The sequence below is a fragment of the Poecilia reticulata genome, chromosome 16, assembly GCF_904066995.2.
Source record: "Poecilia reticulata chromosome 16, P_reticulata-male-v2, whole genome shotgun sequence".
Classification (NCBI taxonomy): domain Eukaryota; kingdom Metazoa; phylum Chordata; class Actinopteri; order Cyprinodontiformes; family Poeciliidae; genus Poecilia; species Poecilia reticulata.
The window spans coordinates 13,263,700-13,291,272 of NC_088845.1; the positions used below are offsets into that span (position 1 = coordinate 13,263,700).

Genomic DNA, 27,573 nt, shown 5'->3' on the forward strand with positions numbered 1-27,573 from the left:
TTTTGTTCCCCCATCCTAACTTTGGCAAAAAAAGAGCAAATGTTATGAAAATCACAGGAATTATTGTTGATATAAAGAGGAATGAACACAGTAAAAGACTTTTCAGTTAAATTAATTTGTTTCCATTTTAGAGAGGGGGAACAGATTTTATCAGGCGCTTAAGATATTTTGTTTCCCCATCCTTGCTTTGTCAAAAAAAGAGCAAATATTTTCAAACTTGCAGGATTTCTTATTGATCATAAGAGGAATGAATACAGCAAAAGACTTGCAGGTAAATTAATTTGTTTCCATTTTATAGAAGGCGAACACATTATTTCAGGCAGCTGAAATATCCATCCTCTCCTCTTCTCCTCCAATACCTTTGTGAAATAAAAAGCACCTGTTTCCAAATTCTCAAAAAATATTATGTGTGATACCATACTAGACATTTCCTTAATCCAGTAATGTCATATTTTACATTAGAACGGGATTTACCAAAAAGTTTACACTCTGATCTTTTCAGGAAGTCTTTATTTTTTGCCCTGCTATCGGCCAGCTTCCCTCCTCCTCCTTTATGAGAAATGAAAAATTATAAATGCACACAACGTGTTGGAAACCTGTGTTTGTTGACTGACTTTTATTTGTCAGGCTTACGAGACAAAAGCTGAAAAAAAGATCGATTCACTTCGCGTTTAAAATAACACAAAACAGCGTAAAAAGACCTCCACACAAGACCTCGTTTATTTATGTATGTATTTTTATTTTGATAGCTGCCGATTAAACTGAAAGTTACAAAAGTGACATGATTATATGAGTGGTTTTACCGAGAAATCGATCAGAAGCGCCGTAAATATGGTCAGATCCGCCGGATCCACTTCTCTGGCTGCAATGCGCGCTCCCGACACAGGGGGAACAGATTTTCTCAGGGGAACAGAATTTCTCACAAGAACGGGAAGGAAGGCCGAACGAGAGAAGAGCCAGCTTTTACCGTAATACATTGATTAAATACGCCCACTATTATTTATGTAAACTTCGCTCAACAAATTGTGTGAAGATTAAATTAAATTAATAGAAATTATTTAAAAATCATGTGATAACCTATTGCAAAGGAAAACGTTATTTTTATGACAAGCTGGATATTTGGAACATTTTAGGCCAAATATGTTTTTACTATAACTTTCCAACTTTGCTATGGATTAATGATTCTTTGACATAGAGTTTGTTGTATTTTATTTTCCATTTTATGATTTCCATCTCAGATTTTAAAGAATTCATAGGTTGGTGAACTCTAATTTGGATTATTAAGTGCTATTTACAAAACAATGCATAACAACAGTTATGGACATCTAACAAAAATTGGACATCTTGCAATTTTTTATTTTAATAAAAGGACCATTATGGAGCTCCTTTCTTCTATTCTCTACAGAAAAGGTCCAACTTATATTTATATATGTGAAAAACGCATATATAACAGTTCTTATTGTTCTTATGTTGGCCTAAATTGTAAACTGTCAAAATCAAAATGACACGATTTAAAACAAAAAAAGACTGTTTTGTTTATGCTTTTTTTTTGCATTTGATATCTAGACCACTTTAAGGAAATTTTAAATAAAATTAAAAAAAGAGAGATCCAACCGAACTGAGACTGAATATTTGCCTTGTCGGTGAGACTGTGTTGACTTTGAGATGCAGTGTCGCACTTACTTTTTCTTTTACGGTAGTAGAAGTTAAGTTAAAGAAAATTGCGCCCAGGTTTCGTTTTCTCACACTGGCTGATTTTTTTTCTGGATGGTCTTTATCTGCAGACACTCCTCCTCTTCCTCTCCTGCTGCTGCGGTGGGATCTGCTTCTCGGACCATGGCGCTGCGCTCTGAACACTTCACTGTATACGTGGCGTTGTGTTTTCTTCTTGTAGCATTATGTACCCTCACTGTAAGAGCTTCCGGAGGTAGCGGATCTAAAGTTTTGTCTCTTTTGCAGCCGTATGACTTTCTGTATTACAGCGGGGTCCGCGCTTATTACGGAGAGGAGTGGGCAAAGGCTGCAGAGCTGCTGGAGAAATCCATCCAGACCAAGGAGGCTCTGCTGAGAGCCCGCAGACAGTGTCACGATGGCTGTGTGGCATCCGGAACCAAGGCTTTCAACAAACTGGGTAAGTTTAGAGGTAATAACTATATTCTGGTGAAGATATTTATGCATCAGTCAGTCTAAATTGACAATAAATGTCAGATCGTTCAGTTTAGCTTCATCTCAGTCAATTTAGAGGCTGGTTGAGTTTATTAAAGCACAGTGGTTTGTATAGAGATTCATAAACTTTTCACGTTATCATGCTAAAACTACAAACTGCGATGTATTTTGTTGGGATTTAATGTAACAGAGAAAGCTCAAAACAGCCTAAGGACAGTCAGACTTTACACAGTCAGCTGAATTTAGGTTTCAACTAAGGATGCACCGATCCACTTTTTTCACTTCCGATACAGATATCTGAGGTTTAGGATTGGCTGAAACTGATCCGATACAGAATTAACTGAATTAACTTGAAAATGTTTTTAAAAACACAGGCTTAAAAATGCCAAATTACAAATGTATTTGATAGGTCTGCACCGGTACAGCACACTTAAGCAGGTATATACATGTATGGCTGGATGTGAGATCCATCCATCCATCCATTTTCTTTACAGCCTTGTCCCTTAGTGGGGTCAGGGGGTGCTGGTGCCTATCTCCAGGTAATGTTCCGGGCGAGAGGCGGGTTCACCCTGGACAGGTCGCCAGTCTGTCGCAGGGCAACACAGAGACACACAGGACAAACAACCATACACACACTCACACCTAGGGGCAATTTGGAGAGGCCAATTAACCTGACAGTCATGTTTTTGGACTGTGGGAGAAAACCCATGCATGCACAGGGAGAACATGCAAACTCCATGCAGAAAGACCAGGGCCGGGAATCGAACCCAGAACCTTCTTGCTGTAAGGCAACAGCACTACCAACTGCGCCACTGTGCAGCCCTGGATGTGAGATGTGTTTGTGTTTTCTGTCAGACTCAGAGGAGGGCAGCTTGTGGGACCTCTGGGCTCTGGACTGGATTCAGCAAAAAGCCGAGTGTCTGAGGTTCTGTATCGGACACTCCGTCGCCCCGACGGGACAACTTCCTGTTTCTAATGACATCGAATATGAATTCAACACTCGCAACCCCTACAACTTCCTACAAGTCACTTACTACAAGGTAAGATGCACTTCATGCTGTGGAGGAGTATTAAAGGTGCTGAAAAGTAAATCCTGACTTTAATCTTCTGAGATCAAAAGTCAGATATTTTAAAAATTTTTTTGTGGTTCTTCTCATCTTCAGTACGATGGCATATTAGGGCCACTGTAGATAGAAAAACTGGTACATTTTTGTAGTCAGGTAGTAAATTTTCATTTGAAGAAATTAGAAATTTCTTTCCTAGTTTCACAAATTGACATTTTCTGAGTTTCAAAAGTCAAAAATTTGCTTAAAAAAAAACTCAGAAAATTTTAGATTAATCTCAGAAATGTTCTATGAAAAATGTGAAAATTTCAGAGTTTTTAAAGTCGAAAGATTTTGAGTTTTGGAAATGTTCTGAGTTTCAAAAGTTGAAAATTTGCAAGAAAAAACTCCGAACATTTGAGATTAATCTCAGAGATTTTCTTGAAAAAAACATGGAAGTTTCAAAAGTTGCAAAGACAACTTTTGAAACTCAGAAATTTAAGAAATCCTGAGTTTCTTCTTGAACATTTTTGACTTGTGGACCTCAGAAATTTCCACATTTGTTTCTAGAAAATTTCAGAAATTATTCTCAACATTTCAGATTTTGTTTGGCATAAATTTCCTCCTTTTTTCTGTCTTCATTGGCCCTAATACATTGCCATACACTCATACTGTGCATCCTCAGAGCTCTGCTTAATAAACTTATTAGTATTTTTACTCCTGTTGACTCTACAGTTAACATGCTGTGATGTTTAATTGAAATCTGCAGCTGTATTTTCTGGAAATATGCCAGTGTTTGTCTGACATTCTCCTCCACACCAGTTGGAGAAGTTGAAAAAGGCGGCATCTGCAGCTCACACGTATTTCGTGGCCAACCCGAGTCACCTGGAGATGAGGAACAACATCGAGAAGTACAGGCGCATGGAGGGAGTGACGGAGGACGACTTCCAAGACAGAGAGACTGAGAAACATTGGGTAAGATGAGAAAAACGGCCTGTTTATAAGCAGTGAGTCTGAATGGATGCAGCGATGAGGCACAGCGTCCTACAGAAATACTTGCACACCTTGAAATTTGTATTTTGTTTCAGTAAAACCTCAAAAATGTATGTTTTTGTGTTACAGAAAACAAAAAAGTGCTCAAAAGAAGCTCAAAGTCTTTAATAAAAACAATAAAGTTTGAGGTTGTGTAAACTGTAAAAAGAAGGAAATGTTGCAGTAAAGTTGAGGATTAAATACCACTTCTCCTGAAGTTGTTTTATCTTCCAGTTTTGATGCGATTGTTTTCTTTCAGGTCCTGTACGATGCAGCCATGCAGCACGAAGCGTCGTCCGACTGGCTGCAGGCGGCGGAGAAATGGCGAGCGTGTGTGAATGAAACTCTGTGGCGGATAGACGAGTGCAGGGTGCAGTGTGAGGTTTCACCGCAGCTGCTGCCCGAGGACCGGGGAGTGGACGGGGTGGACGGCGCGTTCGAAAAGGCTGCAGGTGGGAAGAATTACAAGACAGGATGAGATATTTTCACACCACAGGAGCGTCGGGCTTTACTTTAGTGAAAAATACGACGAGGAAAACTTTGTTCTGGATTATTGTTTATATTTTCTCAATGCTTTTAGTCTCTTTAGGCAGTTTGATTGAATTTAAATATGTCAGGTAAAACTAACAGGATGAGATGATAAATGCAGGAGGAAATAGACAAAGTTATCATTTGTAAATGTGATTTGATTTGATTTTTTGTTCTGCAACAGTTACAAACTTAGAGGATAAATATATTTTTGACTTCTTTGGATTTTCTCCCAGGTTTCTTTATCCTTTAAAGTGGTCTTAATTAGGTTTCCTACAAGTTTTCAGAAGATCTTTGAAATGTTTTCTTTTTATTTTATCTATTGTTCTACTTGGTTTCAGTTAAATATCTGATTATATAAACAGAAATCTGATTCTTATAGCCACTAAACTGTGACCTGCCAATCAGCCAGGGCCGGATTTACAAGGATGTGGGGCCCCGGGCTGCAGCCTGTTTGGTTCCCTGTCCTCTAAGAAAAAATGATTTTACTAATGTAAATTACAGAACATTAATACATCAGCATGATAGATTTAACACTAATGGTTACACTAATGACTCCTTATTGTTTCCAAAAAAAATCACTATAACTTCATAAGTTTTCAAATACTTGAATATTGTTTATATTCAGGTATAATATCAACACAGCTCACATATTATTTTTGCCCAACATTAACATTCATTTTTTTAAAAAAAGTCAATAAATACATAAGAACCTGTCTGGCCCAGCAATCAGGAGTAAAAACATAATTGTACTGTAATGACCAGCGTTGTTTATGACACATATGGACATTTGTTTGTCTCGTCTGTCTCATTTGTCTCGTCTGTCCAGCTCTGTCCCTGTCCCTCCTCTCATGCCGGCAGTCCTGCGTGACTCAGGTCGCCACACGACCCGGACGGATTTCTGCACAGGAGGACTTCTTACCGACTCAGCTTGAGCATCTGCACATTGCACAGTTTAAATGTGAGGCTTTGCTCAATAGAGAGAAAATGTTTTCATTATTGTTACTTATGGTTGACTTTTGTTTCTCCATCAGCTGGTGATGTGAGTGGAGCGCTGCAGACGCTTCGCTCCTTTCTGCTGTTTTACCCCAATGACAGGGACTCCTTAGACAACCTGCAGCTCTACTATGAGACACTAGGGGGCGACGCTGAGTCACACGGCATCCAGCCTGCGCAGGTAAAACTCTAGAGGTCGATAATCTAAATCTGAATATTGTCATGTTTCAACCACAAACTTTACTGGATTTTATTTTGACTTAATGTGAAAGACCAGCACAAACCAATACAGGATTATAAATGAATTATAATTATGAGGAATAATAATTCTGCACTGATATGCTGCATTGTAAGTGGTCTGTTTTTTTTTTTTTTTTTGCAGTTTTCACATGAACATTATGAATCTTTTAGAAAAGTGATCCGACTCAGTTGCACATCCTTTGGACTACAGGTCCAAAATAACTGCTGTTATAGTCTTGTACAATATATTATTATTATTATTATTATTATTATTATTATTAGTAGTAGTAGTAGTAGTAGTAGTAGTAGTAGTAGTAGTAGTAGTAGTAATTAATGAAATCTTATTTTTATATAATATTTTACACTTTAAGAACTTTTTTTGTGTGAACCTTTAAACCTGATGCTGCTGTTACACCTGAGTTTCTCCTTTGCGAGACAATAAATGATGCTTATAAAAAAACGTATATTATATTATATTATATTATAAATAGAGGGGTACATTTGTGTTCAGGCCTTCATACTTTGGTTCCTTTTGATGAAATTTAGTGCAACCAAATGCCTTCCACCAGTTTGTCACTTAATCTCCATATGAATGGTGGTTTAAATTTATTAGTGAACATTAGTGAACAAAAGGCATCATGAGGACATCACAGATGCGTGGAAGAAGCTGCTCTGGTCAGAAAATGCTAAATGTTTTGTACAGCAGGAAACAGGGTGGAGGCAGCATCATGCTGAGGGTGGAGCTGAGTAGAGGCCAATCCTGGAAGAAAACCTGCTGGGTCATAGCATATGCATGTGTTATAATGGCCTAGATAAAGTCCAGACCTAAATATAGTAAATACAAATACATGTCAGATTTCTAATTTTAAAAAAGTTTGAAAACTATAAAGTACGTTGAATAGCAAGACAAAATGTGAAAAAGTTAGATAAATACGACCCTGAACAGGGTTGTTTTGTGTTGTTATTTTCCACTGATGGGAAAATGAAGGAAAACATAAATCAGAGTTTAGTTTTGAATCCTCCTCTAACTATTTTAAGTTCAATTTTATTTTAAAAAAATGGGATATTATGTATTTATTTAGAGCATTTTATGTGTAAATATGTAAGATTATAGGCAGGTTGCTAATCTCCTCTAGTCTGATTGGCTGGTTGATGTTACAGTGGTAAAAATCACAAAATAACACTGTAGAATAAGAAATGCATAGAGTCTACACATCATTTAATCAATAACATTCATCCAAATAGTCACGTTTGACTAAAATTTTGTGTTTTCATTCAGGAAATTGCCAAATACGTCAACCAGTCGTTGCAGGAGAAGAGCCTGTTGTATTTCGGTGTGGAGAATCTGAACTTCACTTTCACAGACCCGGTAAGCGCTGACTCCCAGTGCAGCGACTGAACGCTGCAAATGCCTGTTTGCTCAGTTTATTCATCATCCTGTTTGCAGGATCTCTGGACTCCAGAGGATGTTGTGCCTGAATCTCTCAGAGAAAACTGGAGGTGAGACAAACTGAGGCAAAACTCACCTGAAATGCAAGGCTGACTCAGAGTGTTTGCCTCCCTACAGAGCAGAGAAACAGGTGATAAATGAGAAAATAAAGGAAGGAGATCAGCCAGCAGAAGTGGACGACAGCGGGTTTTATGCAGGCAAGAAAACGGCTCCATAGTTTCATAATTTAGCTTTTCTTCTGTCTCATCCTTTACTGTGATTGGTCTCAACAGGGGGTCCGGTTCCACAGATGGGAGTGACCATAACAATGGACGATGACGCTCTAAACGGGACGAACCGGGTCGTTCTGGACGGAGTCATGACTGAGAAGGAGTGTGATAAAATATTGCAGCTGGCAACTGTAGGTTCCAGTAGTAAAACTCAACTCTCCCTCCAACACAGAGGCTCCTTCTTTGTTACCAAGTATTTTTTGTGCATCGATTTCCTTAACTTTGGAAGATCGCCCCATTTTTACATGTGAAGCCGATCTTATCCACCTATTTTATCCACCTTGGAAAAGGTCTAAAAATCACCCACTGTCCTCTTCTGCTCTCCTGTTAGGAAGCTTTGACCGACAGTCCAGCCCCCCGCGTCGTATCGAATAGTCGCCACATTGTTGCAAATTCAGCGACTTCTTTGCTATAATTAGCAACATTTCAGACAAAAAAATAAAAAAATTGGCCAAAATTGGGATAGAAGATCAGGCTTTTTAAATAATCGGTGATCGGCGATGGGCTAAAAAACTGCTGTCGGTGCACTCCTAATTATTTGTCTAGTTTTTAATGCAAACATCTTAGTGCAGATCAATTAAGATAATACTAACTTAAAAGTAACGTATAAAGGTTCGTTTTAAGTAAATCATTCTTTGAAATTGATGAAAAAGTTCTAGTTTTATTGGCAGATAAATTTACTTAAATTTCCCCTTGTTATAAATGAAATAATCTGCCAATGGATCTGGAACGTTTTCATCAATATCAAGAAATGATTTACTTAAAACAAGCTTCTATGTCTAGCTTTTAGTCAATGTTGAGTTAGTTTTGTCTTAATCCGTGTGTACAAATATATTTTCAATAGAAACCAGACAAACAATACTGGGTGAGATATGTTGTTTTTACAGTGCACATTGTGTCCTTTAGGTCGCGGCGTCGCTTGGCGACGGTTACAGAGGACGGCGGTCCCCGCACACTCCTCATGAGACGTTCGAGGGTCTCACCGTCCTCAGGGCTGTGAAGGTGGGTGGAAATCAGAGGATGAGAGGTTTTGGTCTGGGTGAAATCTCTGAAGTCCTCCTGCTGTCTGTGTCCCAGCTGTCCCAGGAAGGACTGGTGGACCAGTCAGACACCAGATTGCTCCATGAGCTGGGTGAGAGAGTGAGGACCCTGCTGCACTCCTACTTCAGGAGTCCCTCAGGGCTTTTCATCTCCTTCACACACCTGGTGTGTCGCAGCGCCGCTACGGGTAACAGCATTCACTCTTTATTCTGTCCCAGATCAGAGAAGGTTTAATTTCAACACAGTGAATTTATAGTTATACCACATTTCCTACTCAAATTGCTCCGTCCTTAATCTAAGTCAGGTGAAATACTGACATCATCAGCTTTTGCAGATTAATTTCCAAAAGGTTACATTAGCATTTCCACACAGAGCGCCTTAAAACATTTAGTCTCGACATAAATCCAGCTGCACCTTAAAAGTCTCAGATGTTTTTTTGTTTTTTTTTATACGACATTAGTGGACGAGCAGCAGACAATCATGCAGATGAAGAAAAATACCAGACAAATCAGGGACAGAAATATGGAACAGTTTAAAGGGAATCTACTATGAAAAATTCACATTTTGTGTATTTTTATCCTTCCAGTTGGTTCTTAAAAACATTTCAAGATCTTAAAAAAAACATCCAGTCATTATTTGGAAATAAGTTAAAGTGTTTTTGGTGTCTGTAAAGTGAACCGTTTCAAAAAGTAACAGACGACGGGCGCTACGCCGTTACCTAGCAACCCCAGCCGAGCCCAGCCCGTCGCCTAGCAACTGAAGCAGAGCTCCAGCGCATTTAAAAACACTTTGTGTAATTTCTCCTCCTCTTCATCGTCATGCATGTGCTTCATGTTGGCATGTTGCATGAAATTCTAACAAATGAAATTTAAGCTTGTAGTTGTGAACAGATATAAATGATCGAATGCAGCAAAGCACTGAACAGGACATTTCATTAGTAAATATGCAGCAGAATTTGTTTTCTTAACTCTATTAAGAAATAATCTGAATTATTGTTGAACATTACAGTGTGGATATCAGCTATACAAGTGATACAGTCATATTGTCCTCTCTTTTGCTTCTTTTATTATTGAAACACTCTTTAGGGTCAAGGGTCATCTGGGTCAGGTGTGCAACTGGAAATTTTTGAGCTTGTTTTAATTTATTATGCGATTTATTGATTGATAGATTTATTGCTCATTGCAGTAGATCTGCTTAAAAATGCTTGAATCAGCTTTTGAGCCGATACTTTGGACCGGATCAGTTGCTGGTTCTGAACCTGTTTGTCTGCTTCCTTCCAGGTGAGCAGGAGGGCAGGATGGATTTGTCTCACCCCGTCCATGTCGATAACTGTCTCCTGGAGCCGGAAACCAAACAGTGCTGGAGGGAACCGCCTGCCTTCATACACAGAGACCTCAGGTACCATAAACCCGAGGTCCGGTAGTCATCAATGTTTATTTTATTTGCTTCGTTATTTACTCTGAATCCTGGTGCTCTGATTTATTGTCACCTTGTTCCAAATGTGTAAAAAAGAGAAAGCAAATATACCTTAAAAGGAAGTGAGATTTTCAAAAAATCCCATTCAGGAAAGATGTTTTCCAGTTAACGGTGTTAATTTGTGGAAAAATCTAAATTTCTTCCTGCATTTAAAATAAATTTGAAAATCATTATGATGAAGGGATTTGGCATTAAATGAGTTGATATTTTGTTTTGTGTTTTTGAAATGTGTCTCATTTCTGAGTTGAAAAGCTTGAATAGTTTGTCTTCATGTAAATAGAGGGCAGATATTATAAGTTTATACTTCTTTCTGCTCCTTTTAAGTCATGATTTCTTTTAGTTGTTACCTGAACTATTCATGTTTATTGGGTGAATTTGAATAAAACACATCATAGAATAATAAAATGAAATGAATCCATGTACTTATATACATTTTCTCAGTCTTCTTCAGCATCTGGAAGGTGACTATAGGAGAGTTTTCTTTAAGCAAATTGTCACTGCATTACCAAACTGTCTGAATTCAAAACGTTACATCCTATAAAATATGATAAAGTCGTTTTTCTGTGTGTAAAAATGAGGAACATCTTTACCCAACAGCGCCATTCTCTACCTGAACGATAACTTTGACGGAGGAGAGTTGTTCTTCACTCAGCGAGACGCCAAAACAGTAACAGTGAGTCACTTTGATGAACTCAAATATGCAGATTATTGATCATGTTTTTAACGCCATGATGAATGTGGGATTTCTTTGCCCTCGGTCTTGTCTGCAGGCTCGAGTTAAGCCCAGCTGCGGTCGACTGGTGGGCTTTTCGTCCGGGCCGGTGAACCCCCACGGCGTGACGGCCGTGACCCGGGGTCGGCGCTGCGCTCTGGCCCTCTGGTTCACCAAGGAGAAGCTCTACAGAGACATGGTGAGCTTATGTCACACCTGCGGCTGCGCTGGCTGGTGTCGTGACTCTGGTGTTGGATAATCGGAGCGGCTCGAACACAATGCAAATCTGCTGCTGGTTTTGCATGACGATGGCCATTTACTGAGCCTGTTCTGCGGCCCGGTCGATGCGGTCTCATCGTGTGCACGCTTGGAAAAGGTTAACCATTTAGGACTCGGCGTTTCACCTCTTTACTCCACATGTAGGGATTTTACTCACTCATGGAAAAAAAAGCACACAGGTTTCGGCCTTGGAACCTGCTGAACCATTCCACGTCTTGTCAGGTTGAAACCGTGAAATTTAATATGTTTTATGGAGATTTTATCTAATAAACCGACACAGTACTGTAGTGAAGGGAAAATTTAGAAATTTCCTTTTCTAATTAAGATCTGAAAAGTGTGGCCTGCCTTTTCATTCAGCCTCATTAGTCAACAGTTTTCACTGCAGGCCTTTTAACGTCTACCTTTTAATTTAGAGTTTTTATTACAATTAGAAATTAAATAAAGTGTGCATCCAAACTTTACATGGTTTCAAATGTCCTACAGAAAATAACATTTCAGAAATTTTGTTCATGCAGTTTGAAATTTAAATTATTCCAAAGTAAAGCAAATATTTATTTTAACTTGTTAATTTGAGTGAAAATAATAGAGTAATGTATGCTCTTATCTAGACGAGAGCAGGTTTTTTATATTTTTTGCACATTGTGAAATAATTATTATTTGGTTTAAATTGCAGCGTTAAGTTAAAACTCACAATTCAATATTGATGAACTATCAGAACTTAATAAAAGACTATTTTAAACATTTGTTTCTTGTTGTTAAATCAACGTCACAAACTTTATTTTCTGAGTTAAAATCAAAACAATTTTCCTGTTGAGTTGCATCTTCAAGTTAAACCACCTTCAAATGTTTTACAGTGTACAACACAGTAAAAATACTCCTAAAAGTATTTTTTTCTAAAGTAAATGTACCGCAACTCTGGTTCCATCACAGAAATCCTAAGATGAGACATTGATTACACTGAAGAGTTTGGTGTATAAAAAGTTCACTTGGTATTTTTTGGGTTCAGTTTCATGAACATCAACAGGAATGAATTTAAAAACAAGACACAAACGCTTTGTTTTTGCAAAACTCCTTCAGAATTTGCTTTCCAAATCAGCTTCCAGCAGGAAATCAGCATTTTTGACGTATTTTGCATCCCTGCTGCAGGAGCGAGAGGAGGCAGAGGCCTTGTGGGCCGCCGACGGACAGAGCGCGTTGAAGAAGGACAAGGAGGAGGAGGAGGAGAAGGAGGGCGGCGCCACCGCAGGCCGCAATGCCCGGAGCCACGCGCCCAAAGAACGGAGCAGAGGGAGAAACGCGGTGACGGGCCGCAAGGACGAGCTGTGACCGTCAGAAGAGACGCTCAAGACTGGAATTTATTTTCACCATTCAGTTTCCACTCAAGCATCTCCCTCCATTCATGTTTTAATTCTGCATCCAATTTGTGCTTTATTTATGCTGTGAGTGGTAAAGAGCCGCCTCTGTGATGTCAGTCTGTATCGCTGCTCCGGATGCTTCTCTGACCAATCACTGAATTTGAAAATGGAAAGAATATAATGTGCATTAAATGTGACTCTTTACCAGCGAAGCATGAGTGCCACATGCCAAATGCACGCAAGAGGAAAGAGGATTACAGACGGAGAGTGAGGTTAGAAACTGTGGCAGAGAAAGGCCAGGCTGCAAGATCTGCTGAGCGATTTACCTCCTCCGGCCGCTTTTATTCTGCTCTGAATTTGAGGAAAATGATGAAGTTTGACTGACATGACCGTGACGCACAACACTCTGCTACTAAAAAAACAACATAAAAACAGGAGAGAAATGTTGGATAGAGGGAGAGAGAGAAGTGAGCGAGGGTAAAAAAAAAAGGATAGAAATAGAGAGATTACTGTTAATCCCTTATAAATGAGTGCATTTGTTTATGAAGCTTAAAAAGTCTCCCATTTAGAATATGGATTATTAATCCAAGGAGAGAGCACTTAATCATACACATCCAGTGGTGTGACAGCCGGCCGGTTGGCCTCCCACTGCAGCCTCATTGTTCCCATTACAACCAGTGCCTCTTTGCAGCCCATATTAACACTCTGCGTTGTAATCCGACACAAATTCGGGTCGACCGGCTCCTTTAATGTAGTTTTAACCCTTTCCTTTCCTCGCCATACAAAACATCGGGGTTAATCTCCTCCCAGGCAGGTGGCATTAGGCTCCCGACTGCCTGGTGCTGCGATCGCATCCACATCTAGACGTCTTCCTGCTGTTTGGAGTTTCAGCAGAAATTACATGAAACTGAAATCAAAGCTTCCTGCTGTCGGTCTTTTCCTCAAAATCAGGAGCTCTGATTGGTTTTCTGTGAATGAACCGACTCATCCGGGTGATTGTCTTTGATTTGTTTTTAGATCTACAGGAGTAGATTTACCATAAGCACGAGGTTTGGTCTGGAAAACATGAAAATAACGTTTAAAAGAATAAAATTTAATTTAAAAATTACAGGGTTCCTGAAGCAGTCTGGAAATTTATTGAGTTTGATTCAGGTTTTTATCGTTTATCGTGATAAATTTCTTAATATGATAAAAATTCTCATTTATTGTCACGACTCACATTCAAAAATACTTTATTGATCCCAAAGGGAAATTAAATGTTTTAACTCATGTTAATTTAATTCATTCAATTAGTTATTACAGGTGGAAATGGCAGGAAAGATCTCCTGTAGCAGTCTGTATTACAGCGAATTTGAAGAAGCCTCTGACTGAAGAGGATGATTTTTCATTGATGTACAATAGTAGTTCTGTATCTTTACTAAATCTTATCACTCACTGATTTACAAAAAAATAACTGGAAAAGCAGGCAGCTACTTTTAATTTAAATATTTCCTTTCTATCTGTGACGCACTGTCCTCATGGTGGAACATGACAGTGGCAGCATCATGCTGCGTTTCTTCAGGAAAACTATTCAAAGTTGCAGAGACATCATTTTTAATTCAAAACGCATTCAGATTCCACGGCTTTATTTTGAAAACCTCCTAATGAAAGGTAAATATTCATCTGATTTATTCTTACTACTGTTACTCCTACATTCATGATTTGCTACTCGCTCTCTGTGTCTCTGTGTTTCTGTGTCTGCTAACAAATCCCCTTTTTGCATTTCTGGGTTTGGTGTCCCGCAGCCTGTCTCTCCCAAACTACGCTCGTTCCAAATCCCGGGTCAGCGCCGCTGTCGTCACTGCACTCGACGGAGCACAGGTCAACACTTTTAAAACCCCCGCAGCTTAATTTATCCTCTCTGCATCGTAGTATAAACCTCAAAGTGGGCGGCAAACACATTAACACACATTACAGGTTTATTCTGCTCCAGATTTAGATATATGGACCAAACATGCAAACAAAGAGTTCATGCTGTGGGTTTTTTTTTTTTTTTTTTTGGCACTGGTTTCAATCCTTGACTGGAAATAATACGTTCATATTTGACCCATTTAACCTACAGTAGGGACATTTTATTTTATTTTATTTTAATGTAGGCAGCACTTTAGCATTTGCATCATTTAGTGAAGATTTCCGGTCAGTTTTTGTCTCACGAAGCTTCATCGGTTGTTATATTTATGTGCAAATTGTTTTGGAAACCACAAATTCATACAAAAGTTACTGCTTTAAATTTATTACATTTTAGGTTTATTAATATAATATAAGCCAACCCAAACATTCTCCGTGAAAAAGCAAATAAGACATGACAGATTTAAAAAACTGAACACAGGCTGTAGATATTGTGATTTCTGGTTTTCTTTGGTAACTTCATAGCGGTAGAAGTTTAAATTTAAAATAGATTTAAATATAATACAAACGCCTGTATTAACCGTTTAGCAACGCTAAAGTGATGCTAACATTACCTTCAGTTAATATTAGCCGGAGCATCATTTATCTTCCAGCTTTTTATTTCCTTCCTTTATTATGCCACTGAACGTATGTTTTGTTTGTTCTATATTTTCATTATGTAAAGCACTCTGAACTGCCTTGTTGTTGAAATGTGCTATACAAATAAGCTTGGCTTGTCTAATTCACACAGGTGCTGCAGCCTGAGCTTTAGAACAGTCAGTTATATAAATACCTTCTATCGCTGGATAAATGTGGAGTACAGAGGAAAATCTTGTGTTTTATCTAGAATAATGAAAAAAAACAAGTTCTCGAGTAAACCCGGTTTAGTTTAATTTATAACTGGCTCCAGTTCTCAATAAAGTTTATTTGTATGGCACATTTCAGCTCTACATCATGAAAACACAAAAATAAAAAGTAATATAATAAAACATCATACAGTCAAAAAATTGAGAAACCAGTGACAAACGTTACATTTTGGAAAGTGCCATCATCAAAATGATCAATACATGTTGAATGTGATGATCAATGTTCCAGTGATTATGAGTCGAAAGCAGCTGTAAACGGGCAGGTTCGTAGCCTTGATTTAAAGGAGCTCAATGCTTCTTTTCTTCAGTTTGTCTTCACAGGTTGGCCTGAAAATCAGAACCAAAATATTTCTTATTGTTGTCTCAACCCTCCAGACCAGTCAGGACTTCTGGTTCTGGAGATGCAGATATGGAGAAGCAGAATTCGCCTCCTATGCTCTTCTAATCTGGAACAAACTTCCAACATTAGTAGCTCAAAGAATAGTTGGAAGAAATCAGTCTTTTTGCTGATTTTTCCAATATTATGGTGACAGTTTTAACAAATATTTTTGTAAAAGTCCCAAATTGCAGCTTTAATGAGAAACAGCAGGGTTTCCATAAGGAGCAGCTCAGACAAATTACTGAGAGGGTTTTTGGGAACTGCGGCAGCTGATTTAAAGTCTTTCTGCTCAAACTTGCTGGAGAATATTTGGTTTCTGCTGTCAGAGAGTTAAGTCGTTGACTGAATCTGCCGTTTCACAAACCAGATCCAAGCTCAGCTGTTTCATAACGACTACAGGTGATTTAGGTGGTTAGGTAACGTGCAGCAGCTGTGAAGAGAAACCTCTCTGATGAATTTTGTCAGGTTTCATGAGAGCGCCTTGTTTTAATGAACGAGCAGAAAATACAAATTTTAAATCAAAGCAGACAAATCTTTCTTTGGGCACTGAAAATATGCCATTAAGAACATTTTAAAAAGCTGATTTGATGCTGTGTAAATATTTAAAATCAGACAGAAATATCTCTGAACTATTTTGTCTTTCCAAAAAGGCCATTAATTGGCAGCAGACTTCTTTTTTTTTTAAGTACTTTGGAAATAGCAGAACGATTAGCAACATGTCACCTTCCTAAAATAATGGCCGGAGTCACGACTAATTTCTTTCCAAAAGTTTTTTAGGAAAAGAAAAAAAATCACTTTTGGCAAAAAATTACTCAGACTGTTATTTTAGCAATATAACTTTCAGATAATTTTCTTTTCAAGCAGTTCTGCCGCCCCCTGGCAAAATGTCGCCCTGGGTCAAGAGCCATGTTGCTCATATCAGAACCTGCTGCTGCTCTGACCCACGAAACATTTTGTTTTGGCTGGCAGCTAAAGGAAGCGTTAATTTACACTGACTGGGTTTGTTTGCTTAGTTGTTCTGTTTGCACAGTAATAAAAAAAAAAACCAGGTAAACTTTTTATTTTCATGCTGCAGGAATTCATCCTGTCACAGTAACACGTTTTGCTGGACGATAAGTATTGCAACAATCAATAATATTGTTGTTTTGTGATCATTTTTAAGTGATATTATGGTTATTGTGTAATAATGCAAGATGTTTTAAATATCCAATAAAAAAACAGAAACAACAGAAACAACAAATTAAATGAAATTTGAAGTAGGGCTGCACCGATTGCAGTTTTCTGTCCGATTACCGATTTAAAAAAAAAAAAACCTGACCTGCTGATTCAGAATTTGGCCGGTACCAATTTTTTTGTACAGCAAGAAAATTGCAGATTTGGTGCCAGTGGAGCGACTGTTATTAACTGTAAACGTTCAGACATTTAAACCACCTGGTGAGCCGGTCTGTCAGACAAACCTTTTTAACGGGAGAGCAGAAGAAGACAGAGGTTGATTTTTAGACCTTTGCGGAGGTGGATAAGATCAGCTTTACATGTAAGTATCGGCCGAAAACCGATCTCCCAAAATTAAGTAAACAAATTGATATCAATTGATAAATTGGTGCATCCCTATTATGAAGTCTCTGTAAACGAAACTGAGTCCAAAGCACCAGACTGAAGGCTTTTATCATCCAGTTTTTAGTAGAAAGAGAGAAAAGAGAAAAAAGACAAATAATGTAAATAGGAATCATTGATCTTGTTTTAATTTATCATGTGATTAATTGATTTATTGCCACAGGCCTGTCAGTAGTTTCCCACATTACTCCTTCCAGTCTGGTCTCTGCTCTGCTGATCTTCGTCTCCATCCACCAACTTTCTAATATTAGCTTCAGTTCAGGTTTACAGAACACAAACTGCGGCTCTGACCACCATAAATAGCCATGTTCCCAGGTCTGACATCCAGGCTCCTTCCCTCCCCAGTATGGTTTCCATCTCTGTGTTCAGATTCACCCCTGCTCAGGCCCTGTGACCCCCCACATCCACGTTTTACACCTTGTTTGGTTTCCCTCTGCTCCCCCCCCCCCCCCCCCCCCCCCCCCCCCCCCCCCCGCCCTGCCCCTCTTCTCTGTCCATCGGGTTTTATCCCCTCATCGCTGATCTGCCTTCATCCCTGCAATCCTCATCTGTTCCTCATAGGAGCGGCGGTCCGAGCGAGAAGCATCGCGCTGCGTGTGCGACGACACCGAGTGACTGAGCGGAGGAGGAAGCGTGCTGAACTTATGACAACAACCTGAAGCGATCTGATCGCTGGAGGAAGAGCTGCTGAGGATCCAGACAGTCGATTGGTGAGTTGGACGCTCATCTGCTTCACTTCAGACTTTCAGGTTTCAGTGACCAGGCTCAGAAAAAAGTTCACCGAAAGGATAAAATCACATTTAGTGAAGGAAAACGTACATAAACCCTAAACCACACATGTCAAATTGTTTCATTGTTTTTGTTGTGACACCATTTGATTATGCTGGTTTGATTACCTCCTTTTTTATTTTATTTTGTTTGTTAATCTTGTTTTTCTGCAGATCAATACTTATTTTGTGTAAATGTCAAAATAAATTCAAATAAAATCACATTTATCAGATCTTTTATAAATTATGTAGCTTCTTTAACTTTTAAGTATAAAAGCTTTCAAATGTAAAACTCCAGCATATGGAGATGAATGAACCGTTTTTATTTAAATATTCCCCTTCACGCTGATGACAACCTCATATTGCAGCAAACTCAGTCAACATATTTATTTGCTAGTCTTTTGTGGCAGATAAAACAAAGAGATTTGAGGCGAATATTATGGGGGTATTATATGGAGGGATAATCTCAGTAAAAGCAACTCCCCTCTCCTGTGGGATTCCTTAAAAAGCAGAATTAAACTGGTTGTGTGCACACATTCAGATTTATACTGAAAAATACGTGGAACCTCACGTATTTTTAAAGGTCTAAAGGTCGTTTTTCAACTTGATTTAAAACTTGATCAATGGATGTAATTTTCAGAAATGCAACAAAAAAGCTCCGACTCCCTCTCCTCCATCTGCCCGTCTCATCCCGCTATCCTCTGCCCATCCCTTTCTCCGTCTCTCATCCAGATGTAAAGAGCAGTCAATAATCGGATGAGAGCAGATTTGATTCAAAAGGCTTCCCTTAAAATCTCAGCCCTGTTGGATTTAAAAAAAAAAAAAAAAAAACTAAACTGGCTCTTCTGTCTCACCTCTCGCCCTCCCTCCCTGCCTTAATGCACTTCTCCATCCAGCAGCCATTTAATCACATGGGAACAATGACAGAGTTCCAGGAACGGGACAGCAAAAAGGCAAACTCACGTTCAGAAACAACAAATAACAATAAAATAAAAATACTTATAAAATCTTCCCCAGTTTTCACTTTCAGGATCATCAGCAGCTGAAAGAAGCTGCCAGGTTTTAATTCAGACGGGTTTTTTTAAAAAATAAATCAGATCTCTTTCATTTAAAGTTAATACCACCTTCACTCTCTTCCCCTCCTTTTTTTACTTTAAACAAATTAAAGGCAAATCCTCTTGGTCATGTGTTATGACAAGGACACTCATTCAAATAGTGAGAAGAGCCACTGAGAGATTGCAGCCTGCACACATAGGATAGCACACATACGATTGTTTTTCAGGTAAGACAAAGAGGAACAGATATCCTGATTACTCATTCATAAGAAAAGTAATTTGCTATGTCAACTTATCACATTTTTTTTGCTGTGAAATGCTCTATTTTTAAAACTGTGATTGCTTCTTCACCTGTCTGCTGATTGCATTTGTCACACCGTGTGAGTTCGGCCATTAGGCGATTGATTTTCTGCCCTTTTTAATCACCACATTACCAGAATTCAAAAGCCATCAGCACTAAGTGAGAGCTCAGCACAAACCGCGCGTTGTTTCAGGAGGAGCCGATGCACATCTGGCACGGCGACAGGACATTCTGGTTTTCTGTGTACATTCAGGGTGAGGATGTGTTGCATCTTCTGGAAGAACAAACGGAGTCGTTAAAGTCATGTTTGCCTCCTGGTTTGACCTTTCTCTGGTTTCTGCGTGTGTGTGTGCGCTGGCGTTCTCCTGAAGGTGTGCCTCGCGGGTTTCTCTGCGAGTTCCTGCGTATTTATGAAAGTTTGCAAAGCAGACGAGGGTTTGTTTGACTTGCAAAGCAGCACTTACTTGGAGTCGGGTGTAAGGCAGGTTAGCGAGCTCAGGTAGGCGCGGGTTCGATTCCAACATGAGGTGAAGGCACAGGTGGTAGGGTTTGTTTAAGGGTTTATTTTTAATTGCCTGACTTTTATTATGTGTTTTTCATGGTTTTTATTTTAGGACGTCTTTTTCTGTTTCCACTGGTGACATTTGCTGGTAATCATCACCATGGGTGAAATGGAGCAGCTGAGAAAGGAGGCAGAAAGCCTCAAAGATCAGATCACTGTAAGTAGCTCCTTCCCTGTCAAAAATCAGGAAAAATCTATGTTTATTGTATTTTATGGTGATTCAGAGGGTAAACCATCATTCTTACGAAATAAATCCATCTTATTCTGTGAATCGATAGGAGAAAAACACATGTGGAAACACTTTTCACATGTTAAAACAAAACTCACTGTTAAAACAACATTTTGATGTGGATATCAACAGCCTTATGTGTCATTTAAAAAAATAGAAAGAATTTGATGGATTTTTCAGGTGTATCAAATTAACATGTGAAATAACTTATTCATGTCACTTCCAGAAATTATATTAGGTAGCAACATGTTGAAGCAAATGTCCACATTTGAATTGTTTTATTCCATGTTTTCACATGCTGAAATTAATTAAAGACTTTAACTGAGGGTAAAGTCTTTAATTTTTTTCAAAAAATGTTTTTCTAATGTGAAAAATTATGTAACATGTGAAGCACACGTGGTCAAATATTCAACATTTAAACTTTTTCCGCTCATGTTTCACATCAGTCGTTTCAAACAAATGAAACGCATGGTAAAACTTTGCACATGTGCAAACGTTTCTGTGTGGAAGTCACATGTGAAGCAGATGGGATCAACCATCAAATCTAATATTTTGTGCATCTATTTCACATGTATGTAGAACATGTTACGTTAGATCATGTAATAACTTTGAAAATGTGCATTTCACATGTAAAAATTATAATTTATGATTAAAAAAATCAAAAACGTGGGAAAAATTTGTTAATTTTTACATTTTAATGTTACATATATTTATTTTACCTGTAAAACATGCGACCACATTTTCCCCTGTGCTGATGAAGACTTGTGGTGACGTAATCACATTTAAAAACTTGAATTTTGTGCATTTTCTCTGTGAAATGCGTGTTTTGGGTGTGTGCGCTCCGCAGGCGGCCCGTAAGGCGGTGCAGGACACCACGCTGCAGGAGGCGGCAGCGGGGATCACCGTGGTGGGCCGCATCCAGATGAAGACCAGGAAGACGCTACGGGGTCACCTGGCCAAGATCTACGCCATGCACTGGTCCACCGACTCCAAGTAAATACATGCAACCTGCACACGAGTTCACCTGGTTTACCTGCGACAGAATCGATCTCTGTTAGAAACGAGAAGGATAATAACTCAAACAGCTTGGGCAAATTATTTTTGGAGCATCAAATTATTTTTGGAGCATTTAGAGCATCAAATTATTTTTGGAGGATTTAGAGCAAACCACAAAATCTTTCCAAAGTTTTTTTTTTGTCTAGTTTCTAATTCAAATTTCTTAGTTCACTTGAAATAAGAAAAACAAACTTAAAAGTAACTTTTCAGCAAGATATAGGAGCTTGTTTTAGGTAAATTCCTTAATATTGATGAAAAAGTTCCAGTTCCACTGGCAGATAAATTCACTTATAACAATAATCTGCCAGTGGAACTAGAACTTTTTTCATCAATACTATTATTACTTCTAATTTAGATTTGTCTTATTTCAAGTGAACTACGATGTTTGCACTAGGAACTAGACTAGACTACTTGTTATGGTTTTTGTGTTTTTGCAGAGTTTGGTGTGATTTTTGTGTTTTTATTCCTGTGTGCCGCAGGCTGTGCGTCAGCGCCTCACAGGATGGAAAACTCATCGTGTGGGACAGCGTCACAACCAACAAGGTGGGTCAGAAACAAACAGTGTCACCTGTAACGATGGAAGCCTTGGGTTTGTCTTTCCACTGATGCCTGAATACCAGAAGTTACAACGCAGGGCAAAGAGCCAGGCAGTTTTATTTACACAACATTTCACAAAATTCACTGCACAAACATTTGAATGAGTTACAACCTTTTATTTATTGATGATTTTGTCTTTTTTTTTGAATGCCTGTTCTGCACTCATCATCATTTTATCATAATAAAACTCCTGGTTATTGTTATCTAGTGTTTGTAAAAACTAAATTAAAGCAATAGGTAGAATTTTATGTTGAATACATTTTCTGCAGAGTCATCACCACTGATAACTTTTTCACAACCTCATTTGTTTTCTGTCAAGTCATCATAAAATAAACTGGTCATGTCAGAGATCAGTTCAACCAAACTTACACCTCCTCTTTTTGGGCCTTTAATGTTATCCATTATATTTTATGTCTTATTCTAAATGCGTTATTGAATAGGAATATTTACCTCATATCTACGGAGAGTGAAGAGTGTCAAATAAAACAATAGCTAACTTATGAATTGTTTAGATGAGCCACTATTTATTTTAAACTGAAAATAAATACAAAAACTATGTATTAAATATAGAATTAATGATGTGCATTATTTAATTTTAAAAATTGGATATAGTTAATTATTTCTTTGAAAAGGTTGTTTTGAAGCAGCCAATCAGACGCAGGGTCTCCCTCAGCCCCGCCCACTGAGTTTGATTGGTGAAGTTGACGGTTTAAATTAATTCATGATGTGCTTCAGCAAAGATACATAAAATTATTTATTAAATCATTAAATAATTATAGCTAGTTTATAAAACAAAATCAATACCTTTAATTGAGGCATGTATAAATAATTCTACATTTAATAAATTATTGGTGTCCTTATATCCAGGTTTAATAAATTAATAGTAAATTTAAATAATTATTTCATAAGTTATTTTTTACAACTTGGCACTCTTCACATATTTCTGTTTTGGAGAGATTTTTTTATTCAAAAGACACATCTTGCTAAAACTAAATAAAACTATTTTGATAGGTAATGAATTAATAGCATTATATCTCAACTAGTTCTGGTTGAACAATAAAAAGTAGACAGTTTTTGGATTAGTAAAATTTTATCTTAAAAAATCTGTTAAAAGTATATTTAATCTTGTTAAACTCTATTGAAGTTTTAGAATAAAGTGTATGTAAAGGTCTTAAATCTATTATTTACCTCTTTAGTGTTGTTCAAATTTATCCTAATTAAATTCAAAACCTTACCTTAGCTTTCAGATGTGTAAAACAGCAGTTTTTCAGGTTTTAAGACAGCTGGACGTGTCCTGCGTGTGTGTCCCCAGGTGAACGCCATCCCGCTGAAGTCGTCCTGGGTGATGACGTGTGCCTACGCGCCTTCAGGAAACCTGGTGGCCTGCGGCGGTCTGGACAACATGTGCTCCATCTACAACCTGAAGGGGAAGGATGGGAACGTCAAGGTGATGCGAGAGCTGGCCGCACACACAGGTAGGACGTGTGTAATTGAGCAAACTCAAATGACGAAAATAAAATAGCCAATTTAGAAATAAATAAATAAATAAAAAATTTTCGCTAGAGAAGCTTTTGCGGTCGGATGAGGTAGTTTTTTTGGCTGTATAAGACAGAGAGGTATTTCTGAAAACTGCAATGGGAATATTTTTTTTGTATTACGAGTCACATGATCAACAACCGGATGTTTCCAGTGGCGCAAACTGCGAAGAAGAAGATGACAGGAAGTAGATCGACGATGATGGCGCAGCATGATTTTTTAATGACTTATCGCGTGAACAAACTTTTTTACACGTGATTTTAATTGCGTTTCTTATTTAATGGAAACACCGCAACTGCAAATTTGTTTTTCAATTTTTACATTAGCAGAATATAGACAAAGATTTTTGCACATTTGTAATGAAAAGGCGGTTACTGTGACCAATACATAAGGGCACATCTATTCAGTCTAGTTCTATACTCTGTTCTCTGAGCGCCTTCGTACTTTATAATTTATTTAAACTATATTTAAAATCCCTAATTGCACATTTTGAAAGGTTTGTTGCTGTTTGTGTTTTGCATGTTTGAACAAGACAGTCATCCTGTTGTTTTTCTCAGTTTCATTATACATTGTTTTACACTGACTTATAATTGCTAAAGTTGTGTTTACATGTTTGATCAAGCGAGTGAAGCTACTAGGTGTATTTGAGTGTGTTGTATTGTGCAGAGTTATCAAAGAAATGTATTATTCAGACTGTGTTTTAAACAAAGAAAAGTTTTAAGTCAGTTCAGCTCTGCTTTTCTGTATCGGAGCGGCATCGGCTGGTACTAAACCCCAGATATTTGAATTGGTATTGGAAAATAAAAAAGTGGATCGTTTCATCTCTAGTTTTTAAACTCCTCTGTTTTCCCAGGTTATCTTTCCTGCTGCCGCTTCATCAGCGACACTGAGATCATCACCAGCTCAGGCGACTGCACCTGGTAAGAACAGATCACAGCTGAATGGACCGCCATCTTAGTGTTTAGGGCACAAAATAAAGGCTCGTTTCATTTCAGCATACTCTGGGACATTGAGACAGGGACCCAGAAGACGGTTTATGCTGGACACCAAGGAGACTGCATGTCCCTGGGCGTAGCGCCAGACTTTAAGTTTTTCATCTCAGGAGCGTGTGACTTTACAGCGAAGCTGTGGGACATCAGGGAGGGCACCTGCAGACAGACCTTCGGAGGCCATGAGAGTGATGTCAATGCCATTGGGGTACGCGTGAGGAAGACGTTTTCAAGATGTTTTACCTCTAAAACCCTCCATTTGTAATAATTTGTCATTCTTTCCAGTTTTTTCCCAATGGTAACGCAGTGATAACAGGATCAGACGATGCCACCTGTAAACTGTTTGACCTGCGGGCTGACCAGGAGCTCATCACCTACCAGGACTCCGGCATCATGTGCGGCGTCACCTCCCTGGCCCCGTCCCTGTCCGGCCGGCTGATCCTGGCTGGCTACGACGACTTCAATGTGAACATCTGGGACATGCTGAAGGCTGAGAGAGTGGGTACGTACACCTGGAAACCTGATCAATTATAGATTACACCGGACAAGGGAAGAAACGTGCGCCCTGCAGAGGACAGTGAGGGGAGCCAACCCAGCACTTTGTTGTCCTTGGAATTGAATTTGCTTGTATTATTTGGCTCCTTGTCCAATTGGTCTTTAACTTTCTGCCTGATGTTTGACGCTGTTGCTTCAGTATTTCCACATAATGTTCTTTACTCATCATGCCATCTGTTTTGTGAAGTGCACCAGTCCCTCCAGCAGCAAAATATCCCCACCACATGATGTTATTGTGAATGTCCTTTTTACTAAAAATAAAGAAATAAAAATGGTGGGCATTATGGCCAAAACTTCCAACTTTGCCTTAACAAACAATTGGACATACCACCATAGACACCCAAGTGCATTTTCAAACTGTAACCTGGTTTTTATGTTGTTCTCTTCTTTGCTAAGTGTTATTGGATAAGTAAACTATCTCAGTCTTTTGTTGTGGAGTTGAGAATAAATTTCAGTCTAAACATGTTCGTCTCTGGGACACAGAATCGTATCCTTCACAGATATTATGATGGCTAAAGAATCCCATTGTGTGTGTTTGACAAAATAGATTCTAAATGGGGCTGGGCGATTTGGCTGAAAGACTTCTCACCATATCAGAGTTTCATATCAGTCTATATCAATAGTATTGATTAGTTTTTTGTTTTAAATATCTGAAATACTGCCAAACTTGTGCTGTGACCTTTCCTGTTTTATCCAGTTTTTGTCTCCACGCCGTTGTTTATTTTCAAGCAGTTGTGAGGCACAATGGTGTAACCTATAACTGCTGCTGCGCAAGTTACTCAACAGGTTGTTGCTAGGTAACAATCGAGTGAGTGAGTTGCTAGGTAACCAAAGAGCGAGTTAGTGAGTTGATTCCACTCACTTTACTTTGCTAGTCTTGAGAGGTTTACAAGCTAAAGTCTTTCCTCTGCCTACATCTCCCAGAATGCTGTGCAGTTCTGGATTATCTAAATATTTATTGATATTGATCACAATTCTAACACAATATATATAGTTATTGATTTATTGCCTAGCCCTAATCCAAAACAGTTTCCTATTACGGTTTGATTGACCTATCAGGAGTTTACAGACCATTGGACTACTTAAAACTATTGGAAAACTGACCAGATTTTAGTGAATATAAGCAAAAAGAAATAAGTTAAATAAGTTTAGTCATTTGAATGACATAAAACAGGAAAAGGTTGTCTGATCTAATGTTGGATAGTGTTATTTTATGCAGTGCATGTAAATATCTGGTTTCAAATGCGTAAATAAGACTTATATTTATATTGTTATTTATGTATCCTATATAGTGGTTTTACTTCTGAAATAGTCACCTTCTTTGATTTCTGCTGTTCTTCAGGCGTGCTGGCCGGTCACGACAACAGAGTGAGCTGCATTGGCGTGTCTGCAGACGGCATGGCCTGCTGCACGGGATCCTGGGACAGTTTCCTCAAGATATGGAACTGAGGCTGTCCCTCTGCTACAAGCAGAAAGAAAGTGGTTCATTTATTCTTGGAAACGTGAAGATTTAAAACAAGGAGAGATCAATGGAGGCAGGAGGAGACACGTACAGTGAGAAGAGGGTATTTTATCTGTGCCAAGTCATTTCTAATGTTGGAGAAGAGGAGTGTAATGCGAGGGTTTCCTCTTCTCCCAGTCACACTGCGCTCTCACCTTTCTTCTCATGTTCTGGCGGAAATTAGGGTAGAACAAAAGAGTGGGCGTCTTAGTCAAATTTCTCATTAGTTAATCTGTAATTCAGATGAAACAGATGGCGGATGCATAATTTTTGGAGCAACATTAAGATTACCAAATGCGAACAGTTTGGTAATCTGGAAATGGTAGCACACTGGATGAGTCAGAACTAAAAACATGTCAAGTTACAGCCTGTGTAGAGTCACAGAAGCTCCACTTTATATGCTGTTTTATATCAGAACATAGGTTACACCTAATAACATGATTTACAATCATTTGTTTTAGCTTCGGTAGGTTCCCCAAGTACTTAAACTTTCTTTTTATTTTCTAATTTTATTTAAACTTGAGTCAATAGTTTGCAAATGTCTGCATTTGTGTTTGTTTTGTATGTGACTGATGGACAATATTTAGCAGGATTTGGGATCGTTTTTGGCTTTATCCCCTCAGTAAATAGGTAAAAACTCAAAATGACAGATGGATTAGTAAAATGGTTACTTGGTAACCCTTTTCTCAAGTCAAAACTATATCAAAGCAGTAACTGAATATTTATATATCTGCATATACATTTATCTTTATAGCAGGTAGGCTCTGAATACTGACTATACATTTAGATGAACGTCAAAGTAAAATTTCAACTACATTTTTTTTCAAAACTTGATCTACACTGCAATGTAAATTAATAAATTTGGGATTCTGCTAAACAATTGTACATAGTCTTAATTTCTGACTCTCATAATGTTTACTACTTTGATCATCTGAAGTGTAAGTGAGAATACAAGATCAGTTTTATCTATTTATTGTCTGTACCTGCTTGTCCTTGGAGGGTTGCACTAGTGCTCATCTCCAGCAGTCATTGGTCAGGAGGCAGAGCACACAT

At 38.4% G+C, this 27,573-nt stretch overlaps 2 protein-coding genes across 5 annotated transcripts; both read left to right on the top strand.

Moving 5' to 3' along the window:
• Window positions 1-374: 374 nt before the first annotated feature.
• p3h3 (prolyl 3-hydroxylase 3) lies at window positions 375-13,695 on the top strand. Its single transcript, XM_008431376.3, has 17 exons — window positions 375-968; window positions 1,785-2,131; window positions 3,022-3,206; window positions 4,032-4,184; window positions 4,501-4,693; window positions 5,599-5,730; window positions 5,804-5,946; window positions 7,285-7,374; window positions 7,453-7,505; window positions 7,573-7,652; window positions 7,728-7,855; window positions 8,631-8,726; window positions 8,802-8,952; window positions 10,046-10,163; window positions 10,839-10,914; window positions 11,012-11,152; window positions 12,379-13,695. Exons 1-17 carry the CDS (start codon window positions 790-792, stop codon window positions 12,556-12,558), a joined length of 2,445 nt encoding a protein of 814 aa, XP_008429598.2. The 5' UTR covers window positions 375-789; the 3' UTR covers window positions 12,559-13,695.
• Window positions 13,696-13,825: 130 nt separating this feature from the next.
• On the top strand, window positions 13,826-27,405 carry gnb3a (guanine nucleotide binding protein (G protein), beta polypeptide 3a). 4 transcript variants are annotated; one of them, XM_008431389.2, is made up of 10 exons: window positions 13,826-14,447; window positions 17,934-18,082; window positions 20,110-20,214; window positions 21,134-21,279; window positions 21,822-21,885; window positions 23,252-23,414; window positions 24,329-24,395; window positions 24,471-24,672; window positions 24,750-24,966; window positions 26,362-27,405. In XM_008431389.2, exons 3-10 carry the CDS (start codon window positions 20,158-20,160, stop codon window positions 26,466-26,468), a joined length of 1,023 nt encoding a protein of 340 aa, XP_008429611.1. In that variant the 5' UTR covers window positions 13,826-14,447; window positions 17,934-18,082; window positions 20,110-20,157; the 3' UTR covers window positions 26,469-27,405. The 4 variants fall into 4 exon arrangements, with proteins under 4 accessions (XP_008429611.1, XP_008429613.1, XP_008429612.1 ...); XM_008431391.3 differs by lacking the exons at window positions 13,826-14,447; window positions 17,934-18,082 and adding an exon at window positions 19,328-19,421; XM_008431390.3 differs by lacking the exons at window positions 13,826-14,447; window positions 17,934-18,082 and adding an exon at window positions 19,520-20,022.
• Window positions 27,406-27,573: the final 168 nt, after the last annotated feature.